Genomic DNA, 17,963 nt, shown 5'->3' with positions numbered 1-17,963 from the left:
CGGCCGGGGAAGTGGGGCACGGGCCGCGTGCGTGCCGGCGCGGGCGGCTGCCGGGAGCGGGGCGTCGGAGCCCTGGCGCCCCTTTCCCAGGAGGGCCCCAGGGACTATGCGCGGGGGCGGTGCGTGACCCGGAGGCCCCGGCCGCGGGCGGGCAGGGGGCCCGGGCGGGAGGAACGGGGCTTGGTGGGGTGGTCTCCGGCCGGGGGAGCTATGAAGGTCAGGCGCGGGGAGCAGGACCGGGAGGCGGGGCCGGGCCCGAGCCTGCTCGGAGGTGGGGAGCCCCAGGCCAAACTTTCTGAAGTTGGGAGGGGGCGGGGGTGTGCGTCGTGGGCGGAGGAGCGGGTCCGAGGGACCCCGGACATCCGCGCCCAGCTGCGCCTCACGCGCAGCCGCCAGTGGAGAAGTGGAGCCCGGGGCTGGAACTCAGTACGGCAACTGAGGGAACAGGGAGTGACCCCGAGGGAGAGAGCTAGAGTGTCCTCCAGGCGTGGCTTTTTTAGCCTGGGGTCTGAAGAAAGCAGTGTCTTCTGGAGGAGACGCCTGGGGGGAGTGCACTGGTGAGTGGCCTCAGGACATTAGGGAATGGGCGGGGAGGGGGGGGCCTCTAGCTCTTAGGGAATGGGGACAGCATCAGCTGGTTTAGCAGAGCCTCAGGCCCCAGAGCAGAGGGACAAACCTGTCCAGCTCAGTACCCAGGTCCCTGCCCTGAGAGTGTCACTCACTCTTGGCTGGTTTCAGCTGGAGGCCCTGACGCGTCCCCTCCCAGGGTGGTCAGGAAGGGTCCAGTGGGGTCTGGGGCGGTCCTGCAAGGTCCAGGAGGTGAGCCAAACCCTGGCCCTAAGCTGTGGGCCAGAGGGCAGGGCTTCTCTGCCAATACCCCCACCCCCTTGGTTCTGGTGCCTCTAAGCCGAGTCAGACGCTCTGCTTGCCATGTCCTCTTGGGCCTCTCCACCTGGCAGTGTGAAGGCCAAGGGAGCCTCCACGTCCACTTACCCCTCCTACATCTGGGCAGTCTGGATGGCCTGTTGTGGAGACTGGGAGAAGGGCTGCCCTTGCCTTTTTGGGGGGAACCGAGAGACTGGGATGGTGAGGGAGCTGTAACAGAGTGATGTGAGACTGATAACGGCAAAAGGAGCTGAGTGGGTCGGGAGGAGGCTGGCTCCGTGACATCCGAAGGGAGTGAGCTTGTTCTGTGCGGACCAGGGAGGAGGAGGAGGAGGAAGAGTGTTTCGGGGTCAGTTCGAGAAGACTGGGCAGTTGAGACGTTCTCCAAGGTAGTTAGGGAGAAGTGCGAGCAGAGGCCGGTGACCGCTCCGGGGAGGGCCATGGCACAGCATCTCAGACTTCACAGAAACCAGTGGCCCTCGGCTACCTGGCTCTGTGAGTCTCTGAATGGGCCAAGAGATTGTCCAGGCCTCAAATCCCTGCTGCCCTGCCTACAGCCTGGGGCGGAGAACTGGGGCAGTAGAATAGTTGGGATCCCACCTCCCCACCTCCTCGTCCAGGTTCCTGGCAGAAGCTGATAGGGCTGGACTGGGCTGGAACGGAAGAGATCCTCGATGACCAGAAGGTTGTGCAGTCCAAGCAGCCGTGGGTGCTTGGCCCCCTTCAGCAGCCCCCTCGCCGGAGCCGGGGGTTGCCAGGCAGCGTGGCATAATGCCTAGGAAGGTGGGCCCCCAAGTCCGACCACCCCACCTCCCCGTCCCGGGTCCATTTCCGGCACTACTGCCAAGTGGCGGTAAGACCACAAGCACATCACCCAACCTCCTTTCTGAGTCCTCAGCAGTGTCCCCCTTCAAGAGGGGGTACTGACAGTGCATCTCGCACGGGGCCGTTGTGAAGATGAAGCGAAAATGATACCCGTGAAGCATTTGCAGGAGTTCCTGGCACATTGCAACGCTGCCAGTAAATAACGTGATCTCAGCTCTGCACACTGGGCGTAGGGATTCATTCATTCGGGCAGTCAGTCAGTCAACAAACGATGGTTAAGACTGGGGATACGGAAATAAAGTAGACAAGCCCCAGGCACCGGAGGGCAGATGGTGCGCAGGGAGAGACTGACAGTGGAAACTCGGTGTCAGGGGGGCTGGTGGAACTGGGTGGTCGGGGAAGGCTTGGGCGGGAAGTGGCGTGCGTGCTGAAGAAGCCAGTCATCCTGGGGAAGAGGTGGGCAGGGTTTGGGCAGCCTGCGGAGAGTGGGCGTGGCTGGGTGTCTTCGAGGAATGGGAAGGAGGGTGTGGCGCGTTCCCCCAGAAGAAAGTTCTAGAGTTAGCCCGGGGTGCCTCCTAGAGACCCTAGGGAGGGGTTCGGGTGCCGTTGTAAGTGAAGCGGAAGGGCAGTGGGGTCAGGTGTGCGTTTCAGACGCACGCTCTGCCCATCTGTGGAGGGGCCGGAGTTTAGACCAGGGCTGACCATTAACATCCGAAGAGCCACTTTATGGTTTTAAAAGCTTTCACAAACATGGTCTCGCCGCTTACTTGAAGCGCAGTCTGAGACGGCTGGAGGTGGTGGAGTGTGGGGGAAGCGACTCTGTCTTCTCTGGCTCCGAGAAGGATACCAAAGAGGGCTGCAGAGCCAGCAGGTGGCAGAAGACTTTGAATGCCTCCTCAGTGGGGAGGGGAACCTCAAAGGCCAGAATGCATCCAGGCCAGAGGTCAGAGGGCCAGTCCCCACCCTCAGGAATCAAAGGGGACCCTGACCTCAGGGCTACTAGGGAAAGTCCCCTTGGGGGCACAAGTGGGGAGCCCTGCTGTTGCCCATATGAGCACTGGTGGGAGGGGGCTGAGAGGGGGGCTGGCCCTCCACCAGGGACCACCCCCCAATTCCTCACTGCTGCCTCCAGGTCCCCCAGCTTCCTGCGGGACTGACCTTCTCAGGGTCAGCCAGCTCCCCGCCGCAGTGCAGGGCACCAGCCTGCCCATCTCCTCCCGCATCCTGTCCCCCACCGCAGCCAGTCTGGCCGTGTGCCCCGTGCCCTGGCCTCCTGACCGACTTCCTGACTCGCTGGTACCGGCTTCCACCCGAGCGCCCCCAGCGGCTCTGCCCCCTCTGTCCACCCAGGCTCGAGAATGTCTTTCTCTGCCCACTGTGCAGCCGGCTCAGACGCCACCACCTTGACATACGCTCAGCTCAGCCGAGCTGCAGTCACCTTTCCCGGGGGCTGCCCGGTCCAGGGCGTCCTCCCACCCTGCCCTGCCTCTTGTAGTAGCTCCGCAGATGGAGATAGACGCCCCCAGCTCTCATCGGCGCCTCTCAGGAGATCAGAGGGCTGTGTGGGTGCTTGGGTGAAGGAGCGGGGCTCTGGCCCTACGGCAGCTGTCAGCCTGACGGTTGGGGTGCCTGCTGTGCTCTGATGGGGAGGGGAGGAAAGGGGTCAGGGAGGGGAGAGCCAGCGGAAACTCAACCCGGTAGAGTCCGTGGTGTCCGAGGGCCTTGGCACCTCTCCTGACTTCACATCTGACTATTTCCTAATCCTTTTCCAGGGATAGTAATAGTAGTAATAATAATGAGGAGGATATTAGCATCTATCAAATGCTGAGCCTGTACCAGGAGTCTTACACTCATGCATTCATTCATTTATTCATTCGACATTTATTGCCATTTCTCCCATTGCCAGACAGACATTCTTCTGGGCTCTTGGAATGCATTAGTGAACAACACAACAAAAGCTAGGTCCTCGTGGACATGACATTCTTGTGAGTGGAGAAACACAGAATAGCATAGAAGAAATAAATACATTCTAGCATGAGAGAAGGAAGTAAGTGCTGTGGGAAAAAGGAAGCCGAGGATGAAGGAGAGCTGGAGTTTGCATCCAGTGGGTGAGGGTGGGCCTTGCTAAGAAGATGTCATCTGAGCAAAGAATTGAAGGGGGCAAGGCATAGCAGTGGGGACATCTAGGGGAGGGCACTCCAGGCACAGGGGACAGTGCTTGCAGTGCGTGGCAGGCGGCGTGGAGGGACACCAAGAAGGCTACTTTGGCGGGAGGAGAGTGAGCTCGAGGTTAGTAGATGAGGTCAGAAAGGGAGGGGTGGCAGGAGGGGCGGCCGGCCACGGCTCACGTAGCTTCTGTGGGCTCTTGGAGGGGCTTTGGGTTTTGCCCTCGGAGGGGAGGCCATGGGTGGTTTGTAGCAGAGGGGCGGTGAGGCGGGGCTTGTTTTAACGGGAACACACTGGCTGCTGGGATGGGAACAGACCCGTCAGGAGACCAGAGAAGGAGCAGGGGGTCCAGGAGCGCTGGGCAGGGGTGGCCAGAGTGGAGGCCGTGAGAGGTGGTCAGACTCTGGACGTATCGTGAGGGTGGCCCCACCAGGGCTTACTGATGAGGGATCGATGCGGGGTGTGAGGGAAACTAGAGTCCAAGATGACCCCCCCCAAAGGTTTTGACCTGAATGACTTGAAGGAGGGGGTCGCCGTTCGCAGGATGGGGAGACTGACGTAGGGGCGGGGCGGGGAGGAAGAGGTGGAGCTCGCTTGTGGACTTGTGGGTTGCAGAGGCCTGTCTCCCCAGGGAGATAGCGAGGGGGCAAGCAGGCAGTTCAATACCTGAAGGTCCAGGGGAGCAGTCCGGGCCAGAGAGAGAGCCGAGAGTGGCTGGAGTTCAGCAGCTGCTCCAGGTCGCCCAGGAAGCGAGGGTAGGGAAGGGTCCCAGGGTGGTATGGGGAGGTAAGGGAGGGTGGGCCAAGAAGGCTAAGAAGGAGAGGCCAGGGGGCAGCGGGCAGTCTAGTGAGGACGGCTCTGTAGACCAGCAGGCCATGCTGTCAAGAGGCCAGGCCAGAAAAGGCCCGTGGCCTGTGGTGTGTGGCCGGGGAGGCCCACGGAGGAGGGGTCCCAGGAGACGGCGAGGGCCTGGTGAATGGCTGGTGGAGACAGCTCCTTCCAGCACACTAGCTCCCGCTCTGTCTCACTGATGCTCAGACCTCTGTCCTGTTTCATAGCTGAGGGACCTGCTCAGAGACGGTAGGTAGGCAGGCGAGCAGTCACACAGCTCCTCGTGCTCCTTCCGTGCCTCGGCCACCAGACAGAAGCCACACGTCCTCTGGGTGCCAGCTACTGCGCTGGAAACTGGGGGATGGGGCTGGGGTGACAGTCCCTCCCCTGGGAGCCCAGCCTGCTGGGGGGAACATTCCCCTCTGGGGCAAATGGGACGGTTCGCACGAGGGGACTCGGAGCTGGCTCTCAAAGGGTGGGTAGGATTTGGTCCAGCAGGGCGGGGCTCCAAGGAGGGGGACAAGGAGAGCTGGAGAAGAGGGTGGGTTACACCTGCCTTTCAGGTGTGACCGGGCCATCCAGGGAAGAGCCTGGTTTGAGAAGAGGCAGGGGAGCCAGGAAGCAGGTGTGGCGGCCGTTATTTCCCTTCTAGAGAGAACCCGCCGTGAGGAGCTGTCAGGTGCCAGCCTCCAGCTGCGGGCGCCTTGACGCTCTGCCTCAGCCCTCCAGACGGTGACCGCGTGTGGCAGTGGTTTGTGCCATCTGTGCCATTCCCAGCAGCTGGCCAAGGCTCTCCCCGAGCTGCACTGTTGTCCGAAGCTCTTCCTTCTGTCCCTTCTCACACCGGGGCCGGCCTGCTTGGCAGTCTGACGGCTTGGCCTAACGACTCCCCCGTCGTCCGTGGGTGTTAACGCAGTGAAAGTCATGCACTCCGACTCCGTCTTGGTCTCTGCCTCCCAGAGGACCCCACCAGTATTGGGGTCTCGGGCCTCCCCTCTGTGCTCCCCACCAGGCCAGGCCCCTTTACTCTCGCAGCCTCCGCACTCCCCCATGGAAATGCTGTAGTTGGCAGAACGCTGTCCTTCTGTCTGTCCCCAGCCAGAGCCGGCTGGGGACTCTTGTGTCTTCTGCAGGGTCTCCACGCCCTTCTTTTTGATATTCGTGTTCCTATTTGCTGAAAAAGAGAGCGGTGCCTGATTCCAAAAAGCACAAGGGAGACGCAGTGGCCTGTGGCGTGAGCACGTGGGGACGGGGGTGCAGTGGTGCCACGGAGGCAGGGTGGCACTCCCTCGGCCGGCTGGTCAGGGAGGCCTCCCCATGAAAGTGCTCCTTGTGCAGTGTCCTCCAGCAAACGGCACTCCTTGGGGCAGAGGGGGAGGCTGGGCCTTCTAGGCCTGAGGCCAGCAGAGAGCTGACCAGCAGGAGGAGAGCGACTGTCCCGGTGACCTGGGTCTGCCTGTCTTTTATAGAAAGGAAGGCAGAGGAAGCCACGGCCGCTGGACCCTGGCGAGGGCTCCAAGGACACAGACAGTTCAGCCGGGCGGCGGGGCAGCGCAGGCAGAAGGCATGGGCGCTGGCGGGGTCGCGCCGAGAGCCCCGGCGTGCCCGTGGCCAAGGTGGTACGGGGCGTCACCAGCCGGCACAGAGCCAGCCGCCGGGTCCCGCCGGCCCCACCCCCGGAGGCCCCAGGCCGCCAGAACCTGAGCGGGGCGGCAGCCGGGGAGGCGCTGGTTGGAGCGGCTGGCTTCCCACCACATGGAGACACAGGGAGCGTGGAGGGCGCCCCGCAGCCCACAGACAANGGCGGGGGGGGGGGCGGGGGGGGGAGGGGTGGCAATGGCAGGGCTCTCCACCCTCATTTCGCAGAGGGGGGCAAGCTCAGAGGGGCCCACCTCCCCGGCTAGGCTGGTGGTCAAGTGCACTGAGCGGCAGAGGCCGAGCTAGGACCCGGGAGCGTCAGGTCCAAGTCCCAGGTCCTTCCTTTGCAAGGCAGGCGGTCCCTCTTACCACCTCTTACCGGACCCTGCAGCCCAGGGAAGGGCCTCACCAATGCCCCTGTTCTCTCCTCTCAGGGAAGATGAGCCCCGGCGTCCAGTGGGACGAGGTCCGGGCCCAGCAACCTGCCGATGGCCCCCCGGTGCGCATCGCCTACATGCTAGTGGTTCACGGCCGCGCCCTCCGCCAGCTCAAGCGTCTTTTCAAGGCAGTCTACCACGAGCAGCATTTCTTTTACATCCATGTAGACAAGGTACTGCTGGGGGGCAACACAGGGATCTGAGCGAGTCGCACCAAGACCCAGCAGGTCACCCATAGCCAGGCTCCCTCATCTGCTCGGGGGGGCCCCCAGGTAGGGGAGCGGGCCTAGAGTGTGGGCAGCGGCCTGTTAGGAGCTGGAGCCCTGCCCTGTGGTCTGTCCATTCCATGTCACTTGTCCTAGGGGTGGGGTGGGGTGGGGAGGTCATAATGCTGGGGGGGGGGGCTCCCTGCGGCTGCTGAGTACCCCCCGCGTGCCCCCGCAGCGCTCCAACTACCTGCACCGCGAGGTGGTGGAGCTGGCCCGCCAGTACGACAACGTGCGGGTGACACCCTGGCGCATGGTCACCATCTGGGGCGGGGCCAGCCTGCTGCGGATGTACCTGCGAAGCATGAGGGACCTGCTGGAGGTGCCCGGCTGGTCCTGGGACTTCTTCATCAACCTCAGCGCCACCGACTACCCGACCAGGTGCGGGCCGGCGCTCCGACTCCTCCAGAGCCGAGGGAGGGGGTCCTTGCAGAGGGAGGGGCCTGCTCCACTCCCGCCCTTCCCCAGGCCTCCTTCTGGTCCCTGGACCCCAGCCGCGGTTTGGGGGAGGCACTGGCAAAAGGTGATGTCGGGATTGCAAGTAACAAGAGGCTAGGGAGCAGGCAGAGGCCTGGACCTGGGGTGCACGGTCAGAGGGCAAGGGGTGGGTGCCCACCGCCCCAGAGCACTATCCAGGGGCAGGGCACGTGGCCAGGACAGCTCTCCGGGAGGCAGGGAGCGGCAGAGGGTGAAGACAGAGGGTGCTGGGGTGGGGAGTGCGGCCTGAGCCTAAGCCAGTCCCCTTCCACACACTACCTGTGCCCCATCCCCTCCCTAGGACCAACGAGGAGCTGGTGGCTTTCCTGTCCAAGAACCGAGACAAGAACTTCCTCAAGTCACACGGCCGGGACAACTCCAGGTGAGGGGTCTCATCACAGCCCCTCCCCCACATGGCTGCATGAACCAAGCCCAGACTGAAGCATGCTGGTCCCTGGGCACACGAGAAAGCCTGCCCCCTGGCCCCCACGACACTCGCCGTGGCCCGTCTGCCCATCGCCCCCCACAACTCTCATCATGGCCCGTCTGCTCCCCGGCCCCCACGACCCTCGTTGTGGCCCGTCTGCCCCCCTGGCCCCCATGACCCTCCTGTTGGCCGTCTGCACCCCTGCAGGTTCATCAAGAAACAGGGCCTGGACCGGCTCTTCCACGAGTGCGACTCGCACATGTGGCGCCTGGGCGAGCGGCAGATCCCGGCGGGCATCGTGGTGGACGGTGGCTCGGACTGGTTCGTGCTGACGCGCAGCTTCGTGGAGTACGTGGTGTACACGGACGACCCGCTGGTGGCCCAGCTGCGCCAGTTCTACACGTACACGCTGCTCCCCGCCGAGGTGAGTGACCCAGGTCCCTCCCCAACCCCGCAAAGCCGGGGAGGCTGCGGGACAGGGAGGCTGCGGGTCCAGGAGGCTGCAGGACGGGGCGCCCGCGGCTCACCCCCTGCCCCGCGCCCGCAGTCCTTCTTCCACACGGTGCTGGAGAACAGCCCGGCGTGCGAGAGCCTGGTGGACAACAACCTACGGGTCACCAACTGGAACCGCAGGCTGGGCTGCAAGTGCCAGTACAAGCACATCGTGGACTGGTGTGGCTGCTCGCCCAACGACTTCAAGCCGCAGGACTTCCTTCGGCTGCAGGTGCCTCTCCGGGGCCCCGGGCCTGGCCTCCCTGTGGCCTTTCTCTGGGGAAGAAAAGATTCAGGCTGAGCCCCCATCAGAGAATCTGGGGCGGGGGAGGGGCTTCCCCTACAGTAGCTCTCGGGGTTCCAAGGCTCCGCTGGCAGCAGGAAGGGCCCCGGGGGGGGCTGATCTCTAGGCAGTGCTGCCAGGGCCCCCCCAACCCTAGCCACGCCTCCGGGGACCTCCAGACCCCTTCATCCTCGTTGCCTCTCCCACTCCAGCAAGTCTCCAGACCCACCTTCTTCGCCCGGAAGTTTGAGTCGACTGTGAACCAGGAGGTCCTGGAGATCCTGGATTTCCACCTGTACGGCAGCTACCCACCGGGCACGCCAGCCCTCAAGGCCTACTGGGAGAACACCTACGACCTGGCCGACGGCCCCAGTGGCCTCAGCGACGTCATGCTCACCGCTTACACCGCCTTCGCCCGCCTCAGCCTGCGCCATGCTGCCACCGCGACGCCCCCGCTGGCCACCCCACTCTGCAGGTGAGACCTCCTTCTGACCTGTCGCCGGCCCTCCGCGTGTGGCGCCCTGTGGGGAGGCCAGTCAGAAAAAGATAGCCCCGGCCCCGGGGAGCCCCCAGTCTGAAGCAGGGGAAAATCCGAACAAAACGAAGAGAGCAAGAGACAGGCACATAGGTGCTGTGGGTGTGAGATCTGGGGCACAGGACGCGCCTGGGGATGGGACACCCCCAGAGCCCCCTTCCTGGGACTCCAGGCCAAGTCGGGTGTGCTGATGGCATCTCCCTTTCTCCCTGCTGGAACCTTCTTAGGTTTGAGCCCCGGGGCTTGCCGTCCAGCGTGCACCTGTATTTCTATGACGACCATTTCCAGGGCTACCTGGTGACGCAGGCGGTGCAGCCCTCAGCCCAGGGGCCGGCAGAGACGCTTGAGATGTGGTTGATGCCCCAGGGGTCGCTGAAGCTGTTGGGGCGCAGTGACCAGGCCAGCCGGCTCCAGAGTTTGGAGGTGGGACAGGTCCTCCCCTTGCTTTCTCCTGACCCCCAGCAAGACTCAGGGTAGTGGGAAGAGGGGGACAGGCACCAAGGGAGGGATAAGGACTGGGTTAGGCCTTTCAGGACTGGGTTCACGGGCTCTTCTTTGCCAGCGGCGGAGCCAGTGTCTCCCCGGCAGGCACACGCGGAGGAGCACAGAGGACACGCACTGAGCAGGGAGGGGACCGTAGTTGCTCTGCAGTGCGAGCCCCGTCTTCTAGACTGCAGTGGTTCTCTTTTAGAGGGACTTTGGTATTCCAGTAGGCTTTGGAGTGCCTTCCGGCTCTTTCTCAGAGGCCGTGGCTTCGTGCGGGGATGGTCTCTGGGCAGGACCGCACACCTCATCACTGCTTTACCGCCCCCACCACGACAGAGCGGGCCAGAGCAGGAACCTAGAACAAATCTCAGAGCTGAGAAAGATCTTAGAGAAATCCTAGTTCAAGCCCTTCGTTCTGCAAATGGGGAAACTGAGGCCCAGAAAGGTAGAGTGACTGGCCGAGGTCACACAGAGAGTTAGAGGCAGCATCAGCGTAGAGAGGACTTGCCCCCCAGAATCCTGCCCAGCTGCCTCCCTCCTTACAGGTCGGCACCGAGTGGGACCCCAAAGAGCGTCTTTTCCGGAATTTTGGGGGGTTGCTGGGGCCGCTGGACGAGCCTGTGGCCATGCAGCGCTGGGCCCGGGGCCCCAACCTCACTGCCACCGTGGTGTGGATTGACCCCACCTACGTGGTGGCCACGTCGTACGACATCGCAGTAGACACGGACACCGAGGTCACACAGTACAAGCCCCCACTGAGCCGGCCCCTGCGCCCGGGGGCCTGGACTGTTCGACTGCTACGATTCTGGGAACCCCTGGGGGAGACCCGCTTCCTCGTGTTGCCCTTGACCTTCAACCGCAAACTACCTCTCAGGAAAGGTAAGGATTTAGGTCCAGAAGCCGGACAGAAAAGGATTCGCCAAGCAGATGACTGGTCCCAAGAGGCTGACCACCAGAGCTGACCCTCGAGGGGAAGGGGGCCGGGTTGGGGCCTGCATGGTCTGTCCCTTAGGATCGCCGCACTGTGGCGGGGTAGTGAGGCAAGCTTTGTGTTCAGGTGGACTTGGCTTTGGGATGTAGCTCTGACACTTTAAGTGGGACCTTATCCTTGCAGGTTACTTGGCCTTCTGAGCCCCGGTCTTACTACATGCAAAGTAGGAGGGATAGAACTATTGGAGGCCTCCGGGGTGTGTGGAACACAGGTCCACTCCAACCAGCTCAAGTAAAACGGGGAAATTATTGGAAGCATGCAGGGCTGTCCCCCAGAACCCAGGCAATGTCTCCGGTCCCCTCCCGTGCACCCTGGGAACTAGAGGTGTTTCTCTGTCTCTGTGGGGCCACCTTGTCCCTCCTCCTGTCCCCTATCTGGGTGTCAGCCCCAGGCTCTGGCTTCCCAATACATGATAGTTGGCCTCTCTGTGCCACAGAGACTGACCGGGGCCTCTTGGTCCCCGGGTTCCTCCTTCTTGGGGCAGCAGATCTGATGGGCCACCAGGCCACCGTGTGGCTGGGTAGACAGGATCCCATGGCCCAGCCCCCACTTGGCTGAGGCTGAGGGAGCCGGCTCTGAGCACAGGCACAGGCTTCAGGTTCCCTGAAGAGGGGCCTAGTACAGCTAGCCCCCGGGAGATGAGCATGGGGGTAAATGTGGCTTGTGATAGTCGGTGCTCACGAGGTACGTAGCTGTTTCCTTCCTCTGGCTGCATCTTAGCACGGAGAAGGTCAGGAGTAACCCCGAGAGGGAAGGGGTCATGGGGACAAGCCACACCCCTGCTCTCCTGGGACTCCGAGCCTGATGCGGGAGACGGAGAAGGCTGTTCTAAGCTCAGGAGACAAACCCCGCAGGCGTCTGGTGCATGAGGGGAACAGGGGGTCGAGGGGGTAGGAGGTAAGAGGTGGTGGGAAGGGAGGCTGGGAAAGCGTGAAGGGCCCCACAGCCAAGGGCCCCAGGGTGGTGGCTCTGGGAACCCCTGGAGGTGGCTGAGAAGGGGCACAGGGGACAGAGAGCAGACCGTCATTATGGGAAAGTTACCTTATCTTCCAGAGTGCCTTGATCCCATTGTTCTGAATCCTCAAGTTGGGAATTCAGAAATTCTAGTCTTGATTTTATAAAAACGAACAGTTTTACAGGCACAGAAGGTTCTGTGGAATAGCCCAAGGTCACGGGTCGCTCAGCGAGATGTGACTCCCTGGTAGAATCGGAACAGACACTGGGGCGCCCAGACCTGAGTCCCAGGGCCTGGCCTTCGGGGAATCAGTGGGGCGGGGCCTGCTTACCACCTGTTCTGCACCCCCAGATGATGCCAGCTGGCTGCACGCTGGGCCACCCCACAACGAGTACATGGAGCAGAGTTTCCAGGGCCTCAGCGGCATCCTGAACCTGCCTCAGCCCGAGCCCGCGGAAGAGGCCGCCCGCCAGCATGCGAAGCTCACCGGCCCAGCACTTGAGGCCTGGACAGATGGGGAGCTGAGTGGCTTCTGGTCTGTGGCCGGACTGTGCGCCATGGGCCCCTCCGCCTGCCCCTCCCTGGAGCTCTGCAGACTGAGCAGCTGGAGCTCTGTGTTCCCCGACCCCAAATCAGAGCTGGGGCCCGTCAAAGCGGACGGGCGACTCAGGTAGCAGGGCCCCAGCCCGCGCCTCCGGATGACCCGGGGAATCGCACCTTACAGACAGCGGAAGGGTGTCCCCTCCCCACAGGCAAGAACCAGAGGCCCAGGCAGGCCACCCCTGCCAGCCATCAAGAGTCCGCACAGACAGCAGGGAAGGTGGGCGTGGTCCTTACTGCTGTGGGTCTGCCAGGGACCAGAGGGGGGGCAGGAACGTGGGGAGAAGGGCTCCAGCTTCCACGCCCCACTCTTCCTCACTTTTCCTTCTAGGTTTCTTGTTGTTTGGGGGTCTTTTTGTTTGTTTTTAATGGGCGGTAGGGGGAGGAACTGGAAATGAAAACTGTGCAATAGGGCTCAGAGCAGCCCCAGGAAGTGGGCCATGGCTCTGGGGAGCAGGGGCCTGACAAGCCCATCTGCCGTCGCTCTGGAGGAGGCTGGGCCTGCCTCACTCTCCAGGGCCTCGTTCCCCCAGCCTGGGCCTGTGGTGCTCACGGCTGAGGCTCTACGGGGGTGCAAGTGCCGTGCCAGGCTCTGAGGCCCCGAGACCAGGTGATTTGGGGGAGCTCTGCAGAGCTGGACTCTAGCGGGACAGCCTCTCCTCTTGTAGCCAGGGGACTATAGTAGAAGGGGTAGGGCTGGCTCTAGGGCTTTCCAGCATGTCTGGCCCCTCGATGGGCAAGGCAGGGGGTCAGGGCCTGCTGGGACCAATGCAGAGTCTCCCCGGTACCCAGAACTGCTAGCAGGGCCTGGGCTTCTGCCCTGGAGGGGCATGCCCCCGCGAGCAGTGTAGGAAGAGGACTCTGTCAGGGCTCTCAGAAGAACCTAGAGCAGCATTGTGCCTGAAAGCTCCGTGTGAAGTCTGAAATATGCAACAGAAGAAATATATCTCTATCTCTCTAAGTTGAGCCTCTGCGTCTTTCCTCCTGGGTGTCGGGAAGCCGGTGCTGCGGGGCCTTCTCCTGAACGTCTTGGCCAGTAGGCCCTGGCAGCCATGAGAAGGTGGAGTTTCGTTCCCCTAGAGCGGGAACGGTTTAGAATCCAAGAACCAGGGGCGCCTGGGTGGCACAGCGGTTAAGCGTCTGCCTTTGGCTCAGGGCGTGATCCCGGCGTTATGGGATCGAGCCCCACATCAGGCTCCTCCACTATGAGCCTGCTTCTTCCTCTCCCACTCTCCCTGCTTGTGTTCCCTCTCTCACTGGCTGTCTCTCTCTGTCGAATAAATAAATAAAATCTTTAAAAAAAAAAGAATCCAAGAACCAGAAGGGATGCAGGAACCCATCTAAAGCAGCTCCCTCGTTTTCTGAGGGCTAAACAGGCCGAGAGAGGCTTAGACACTGCTCGTTGCCACCCAGGAGGCCCGCACGACAGCCCGTTCGGTTCTCAAGGGTACTGACCCAGCACTTCCACGGGATGCTGGCTTGTTTGCCTTTAGCCTCACCAGGGCCCATCCCACAAGCCCTCCTCGCTCTCCTGCCCAGCTCTGACATGAAGCAGCCGCGGCCACAGCCTGGTGGTTACCGCTGGGGCTTTAGGGGCGAGAGTAGCAGTGGCATGGGTCCCTGGCCACTGCCCTAGGCCCTTGGGAAAGCCATGCTGGAAAGTTTTGTCCCGCCTCCCTCTTCCGCCAAACCCTTTCTCCCTCCAGCTCTCCTGCCGATGTCAGCAGGGGCTCCGTGTCAGCCCTTCACACCTCACTTAATGCAGGAGCCAGGGTTTCTCAGACCTTTGAAATCCTCCCATCAGCCGGTCTCTCCAGCTCCGCTTGGGGAACAAAGGGCTCATTCCTGCCTAGACTGCCACATGTCAAGTTTTCCTAGTGGCCAGGAGAGGGCGCCCCAGATTGCCAGGAGGGGCGGTGGGGTTGTCTGTCCAACCCTCGGGCGGGCCCTGCGCTCAGCATCGCATTGAATCCTTACAACCCTGTGAGGCGGTCGCTCTTACGATGGGCATCTGACACATCGGGAAACCGAAATGAGGAGCCCGAAGTCACAGCTCTCAGGGGGCGACAGCAAGCTCCCGACAGAGGCAGGAGGCCTGCATAGCACTGTCCCCACCCCCTGCCGTCCTGAGGGCAGGTCACCAGCAAGGACCTGACAGCAGGAACTCCTGGGAAACAGTGCTGGGGTAGGGGCTAGGATGACATTTTTCTGGCTGCTATTTTTGTCAACCTCTGAAACTCCCTCTCCGAGTCTCTAGAATTTTTTTTTTTTACATCAACTCTTAGGTTGATAAAAAGAAAAATTACTAACTGGGTCCAGCATGTTCCACCCAGGCAGTAACGGTCAGAGCATTTAGACTGCTAGCTGAGGACTCACCGTCCAGCTGGCAGGGTTCACCCGAGCTGTTGTCAGGTTAGCGCAACAGTTTCCAGAATCTTCTTTTTTTGAACTCAGCGGGGCATGTTTCTGTTTCAGCCCCTGCCGCGCTCACCCCATCACACCAGGCCCTGGTTACTTATTACTCCCGATTGTCCCCTGCTGTGAACGTTGTGAGTTTGCACGTTGAGCCCAGTGGCTGGGCATCCTGACTGAGGGTTCTGAGTTTGCTGGTGTGAGGCGGGAGCCCAGCGAAGGCATGGGTTCCAAGCTCCCCCAGGAGATCCTAATTTGTGGGGCAGCGCCACCCGCACTGCCCTGGCAGGCCTGGGTTGACCTCCTGAGTTGGCCGCATTGCAGCACCCAGACCAGGCTCCAGGTTCCAGAACCCCTGGCTGGTTCAGAAGGCAGGTTTGGCTGTGGAGGCTCTCTCCCGTCCTCCACTGTGCAAGCCATGGAGGCCGTTTGCCCCACCCCCATCTTTCTAGAGGATTAGCTCAGCCTGGAGGTTCGGGCTCTTTGAGGCTTCTTTGAAATCCTCCCCTGGGTGGGCCCCTGGGGTCAAGATCAGGATTCAGGGCAGGCGGGATGTGGGGTGGGGGTAGGGGTTGGCTAGGGCAGGCTGGAGCCCCTAGGCTGTGCAGTCATTCCTTTGGAGGGAGGGGGAGAGCCTGAGCGGAGAAGCTTTTGTATTTTGTGGCCGGCTTGCCCAGTTTCCAGGGCAACCTTGGACACCCCTGTTCCCTTAAAGGCGGGAGCCAAGAGCAGAAGACAGCCAATTGGCGTCCTGAGCGCAGTTACCTGGGCCAATGGGAAGTGGAGGGGCAGAGGTGGGAGGTCTGCCGCAGGGGGTTGGGGCAGCAGCAGAAAGGGAGCTGCCTCAGTTTCCCCTGCATGTCAAGCTGATGCTAGACCAGCCAGGTCAATCCTACCTAATTTCTGGAGTGGGATTCCAATGTGGGGAGGGAAATGGGCCCATGCAAGCCAGGGGCAGGGTGGACCCTTGACTGTGCCTCTGAGGGGAGGGTAGTTTCGGCCCTGGCGTCCATCACGGCCATCCTTCAGCTGCTGCCGTACCAGCGTGAGCCCCAGTGCAGCCAGGCTGTCTGCTCCTGCCACTCGTTCTGGAGCCCCAGCCAATACGTAAGCACCCCTACCCAACAACCCTTCCCTTGCTGCTGCCCCCCCACCCCAATCCCAACAAAAGGGCACCCGCTGTCTGGCCAGGGAAGAGCAACTATTTGGTATGGAAGGGGCCTTTGGAATCTACCCTATGGACTCTGCCCCTTCCAGCCTCAGTTCCCGAGGAGCCAGGGCAGCAGGGCGGAAATGGTTAATAAAGTCCTCGCCAGCGTCCTGCCTGGTGATTGTTATTGTTAATGGGGACCCGGTGCTGGGAGCTGCTGGTGAGGATAGTGGTCTTATCCCAGCTCCCCAAGCAACTGAAGGCTCACCTCTCCCTAGCTCCCAGGGGAAAGGCCAGAGCACTGACTTCTGAGGGAGAGGGAGGTGGTGGCTACCGGACCCTCAAGGGATGGGGCACCAAGTGGGAGCCTGGGTACAGAAAGCAAAAGGAATTGTCCGAACTACGACCTCCCCATGCTCTGACCAACCCCCCACCCCACCCCGCGCACACACACACACACAATTCTGGGCATGAGACAGAGGGGAAGGAGAGGAGGGCACAGCAGGGGGTTCTCTTGGACTGTCCCCCAGAGGGCATCAGAGCTGGCTGCCAGACCGCGTGAGGAGGGGCTGGTGGCCAGAGAGGAGTGGTATCTTCACACTGAGTGCATCTCAGAAACGCTGGGGGGTGAGCTCTGTGCCTTGGTCTCACTGGAGAGAACTAAAGGGGAGAGTGACACAGGGACAGGGACAGAAGGGGCTGGGCTCTGCTCTCTTGCTTGCTGACCCTGAATCCGGAGCTTCACTTCGCCGTCCTTCATGCTCCCCAGGACTGCCCCGCACCCTGCTTCTATACCATGGGACGCCCTGCCCCTGTGAGGTCCAGGCAGTGGGAAGCTGCCGAGATTCCCAGGGGATGCAAGTGAGGGAGGACCCTTGGGGCTGCCACCAGGGAGTCAGTGGAATGGTGTGTATTGGGGGTCTGAAGCCAGGCCAGGGGCCTAGGGTGGCTGGGGGGAGGATGGGATGATGCCTAGAGACTTCTGGGAGAGGAGGGCACGTGGTACCCTAATCTTGGGCTCACCCTGGGAAGTAGGTCCGGACGGAAGCTGAAGGGTCGTGCGTGCCTGCCTGGTTCCCTCGGCTGTTGTTGGTTACAGGGCTATCCCCAGAGGGGCTGCCCCTGTGGCAGCTGGCCCACCTGCCCAGCCACTGGAAAGAAGGCCCAGCAGAAGCAGGCTCAGCAGCTGATTGCACAGCGCTTCGGGATCTGGGCCTGCGGAGAGGTGAATGTTCAGCATTCCTAGCCTCGGGTGCCTTGGAGAAGTGAGCTTTTTTCATGTTACTCTAGCCCCTCAGACCAGGAGGAGGAAAGGGCCACTGATGGAGAGCCCCAGGATTTGGAAGGAGGCCCCAATTCACTTCTTTGGGTGGCAAGAAGGACAGCGGACCCCAGCCCCGGGTGGCCTGCCCTGGGATTCGGAACAGGCTCCTGCGGAAGGGTTTCCACGGAGCCAACAGCTCCAGGGCTCAACTTGTTTCCAGGAAGGAACATCACCAGGGGAGACGAAACACAGAGGCTGAAGCCCCAAGAAAGCGCATGTATGTGTAGGCCGGTGGAGAGAGGCCGGTGTGTCAGGGAATGGCTAATGCCACCAAGCTCTGAGGAGGCCCTAAGGTCACTGCCTGCACCACCACCCAACTGTGGCTCTGCTCGCCCACCCCGTGAAGCAGCGCCCTGCTCTCCTCAGGGCAACACCGCCGTGCGGGAGGGAACCTCTTGCATCCTGCCCCTACCTGCTTCTCCAGGGCCCGCCCAGGACCGTGCTGAGCCAACACAGACACCCGCAGCAATCTTCCCAGCTGGGCCTTGGTCCCAGAGACCTCACAGGAAGGGAGCCGAAGTGAACTGCAATAAACCCTGGGTCACCTCTGCCAGGGATCTGCTCGCGGAGAATCTGGGGTCATGCCCTGAGAGACGAAAGTGACCGGTTCGAGGCAGATGTCCCGAACCGTGGGGCTTCTGCGCCCCCCACCCCTGAAGCTCCCGCCTGCACGGCAGAGTCGTTGGGAGGAAGCCACTGGACTCTACCAGCCCCGCTGCGGCCGCAGCCAAACCGCCAACCTCCAAAGGTCAGGAGACCCTCTACCCCCGCTGAGGCTTTCTT

The 17,963-nt window shown here is 62.0% G+C and overlaps 1 protein-coding gene across 1 annotated transcript; it reads left to right on the top strand.

Annotated features, from left to right (window-relative positions):
- Positions 1-1,641: 1,641 nt before the first annotated feature.
- Positions 1,642-13,255, top strand: XYLT2 (xylosyltransferase 2). Its single transcript, XM_034640617.1, has 11 exons — positions 1,642-1,668; positions 6,177-6,510; positions 6,612-6,955; positions 7,227-7,429; positions 7,827-7,907; positions 8,160-8,376; positions 8,500-8,676; positions 8,940-9,202; positions 9,490-9,685; positions 10,294-10,627; positions 12,046-13,255. Exons 1-11 carry the CDS (start codon positions 1,657-1,659, stop codon positions 12,366-12,368), a joined length of 2,484 nt encoding a protein of 827 aa, XP_034496508.1. The 5' UTR covers positions 1,642-1,656; the 3' UTR covers positions 12,369-13,255.
- Positions 13,256-17,963: the final 4,708 nt, after the last annotated feature.

Source organism: Ailuropoda melanoleuca, chromosome 13, assembly GCF_002007445.2.
Source record: "Ailuropoda melanoleuca isolate Jingjing chromosome 13, ASM200744v2, whole genome shotgun sequence".
Lineage (NCBI taxonomy): Eukaryota > Metazoa > Chordata > Mammalia > Carnivora > Ursidae > Ailuropoda > Ailuropoda melanoleuca.
The sequence above is the reverse complement of the archived record's forward strand: the minus strand, read 5'-3'. Positions and strand labels throughout refer to the sequence as shown.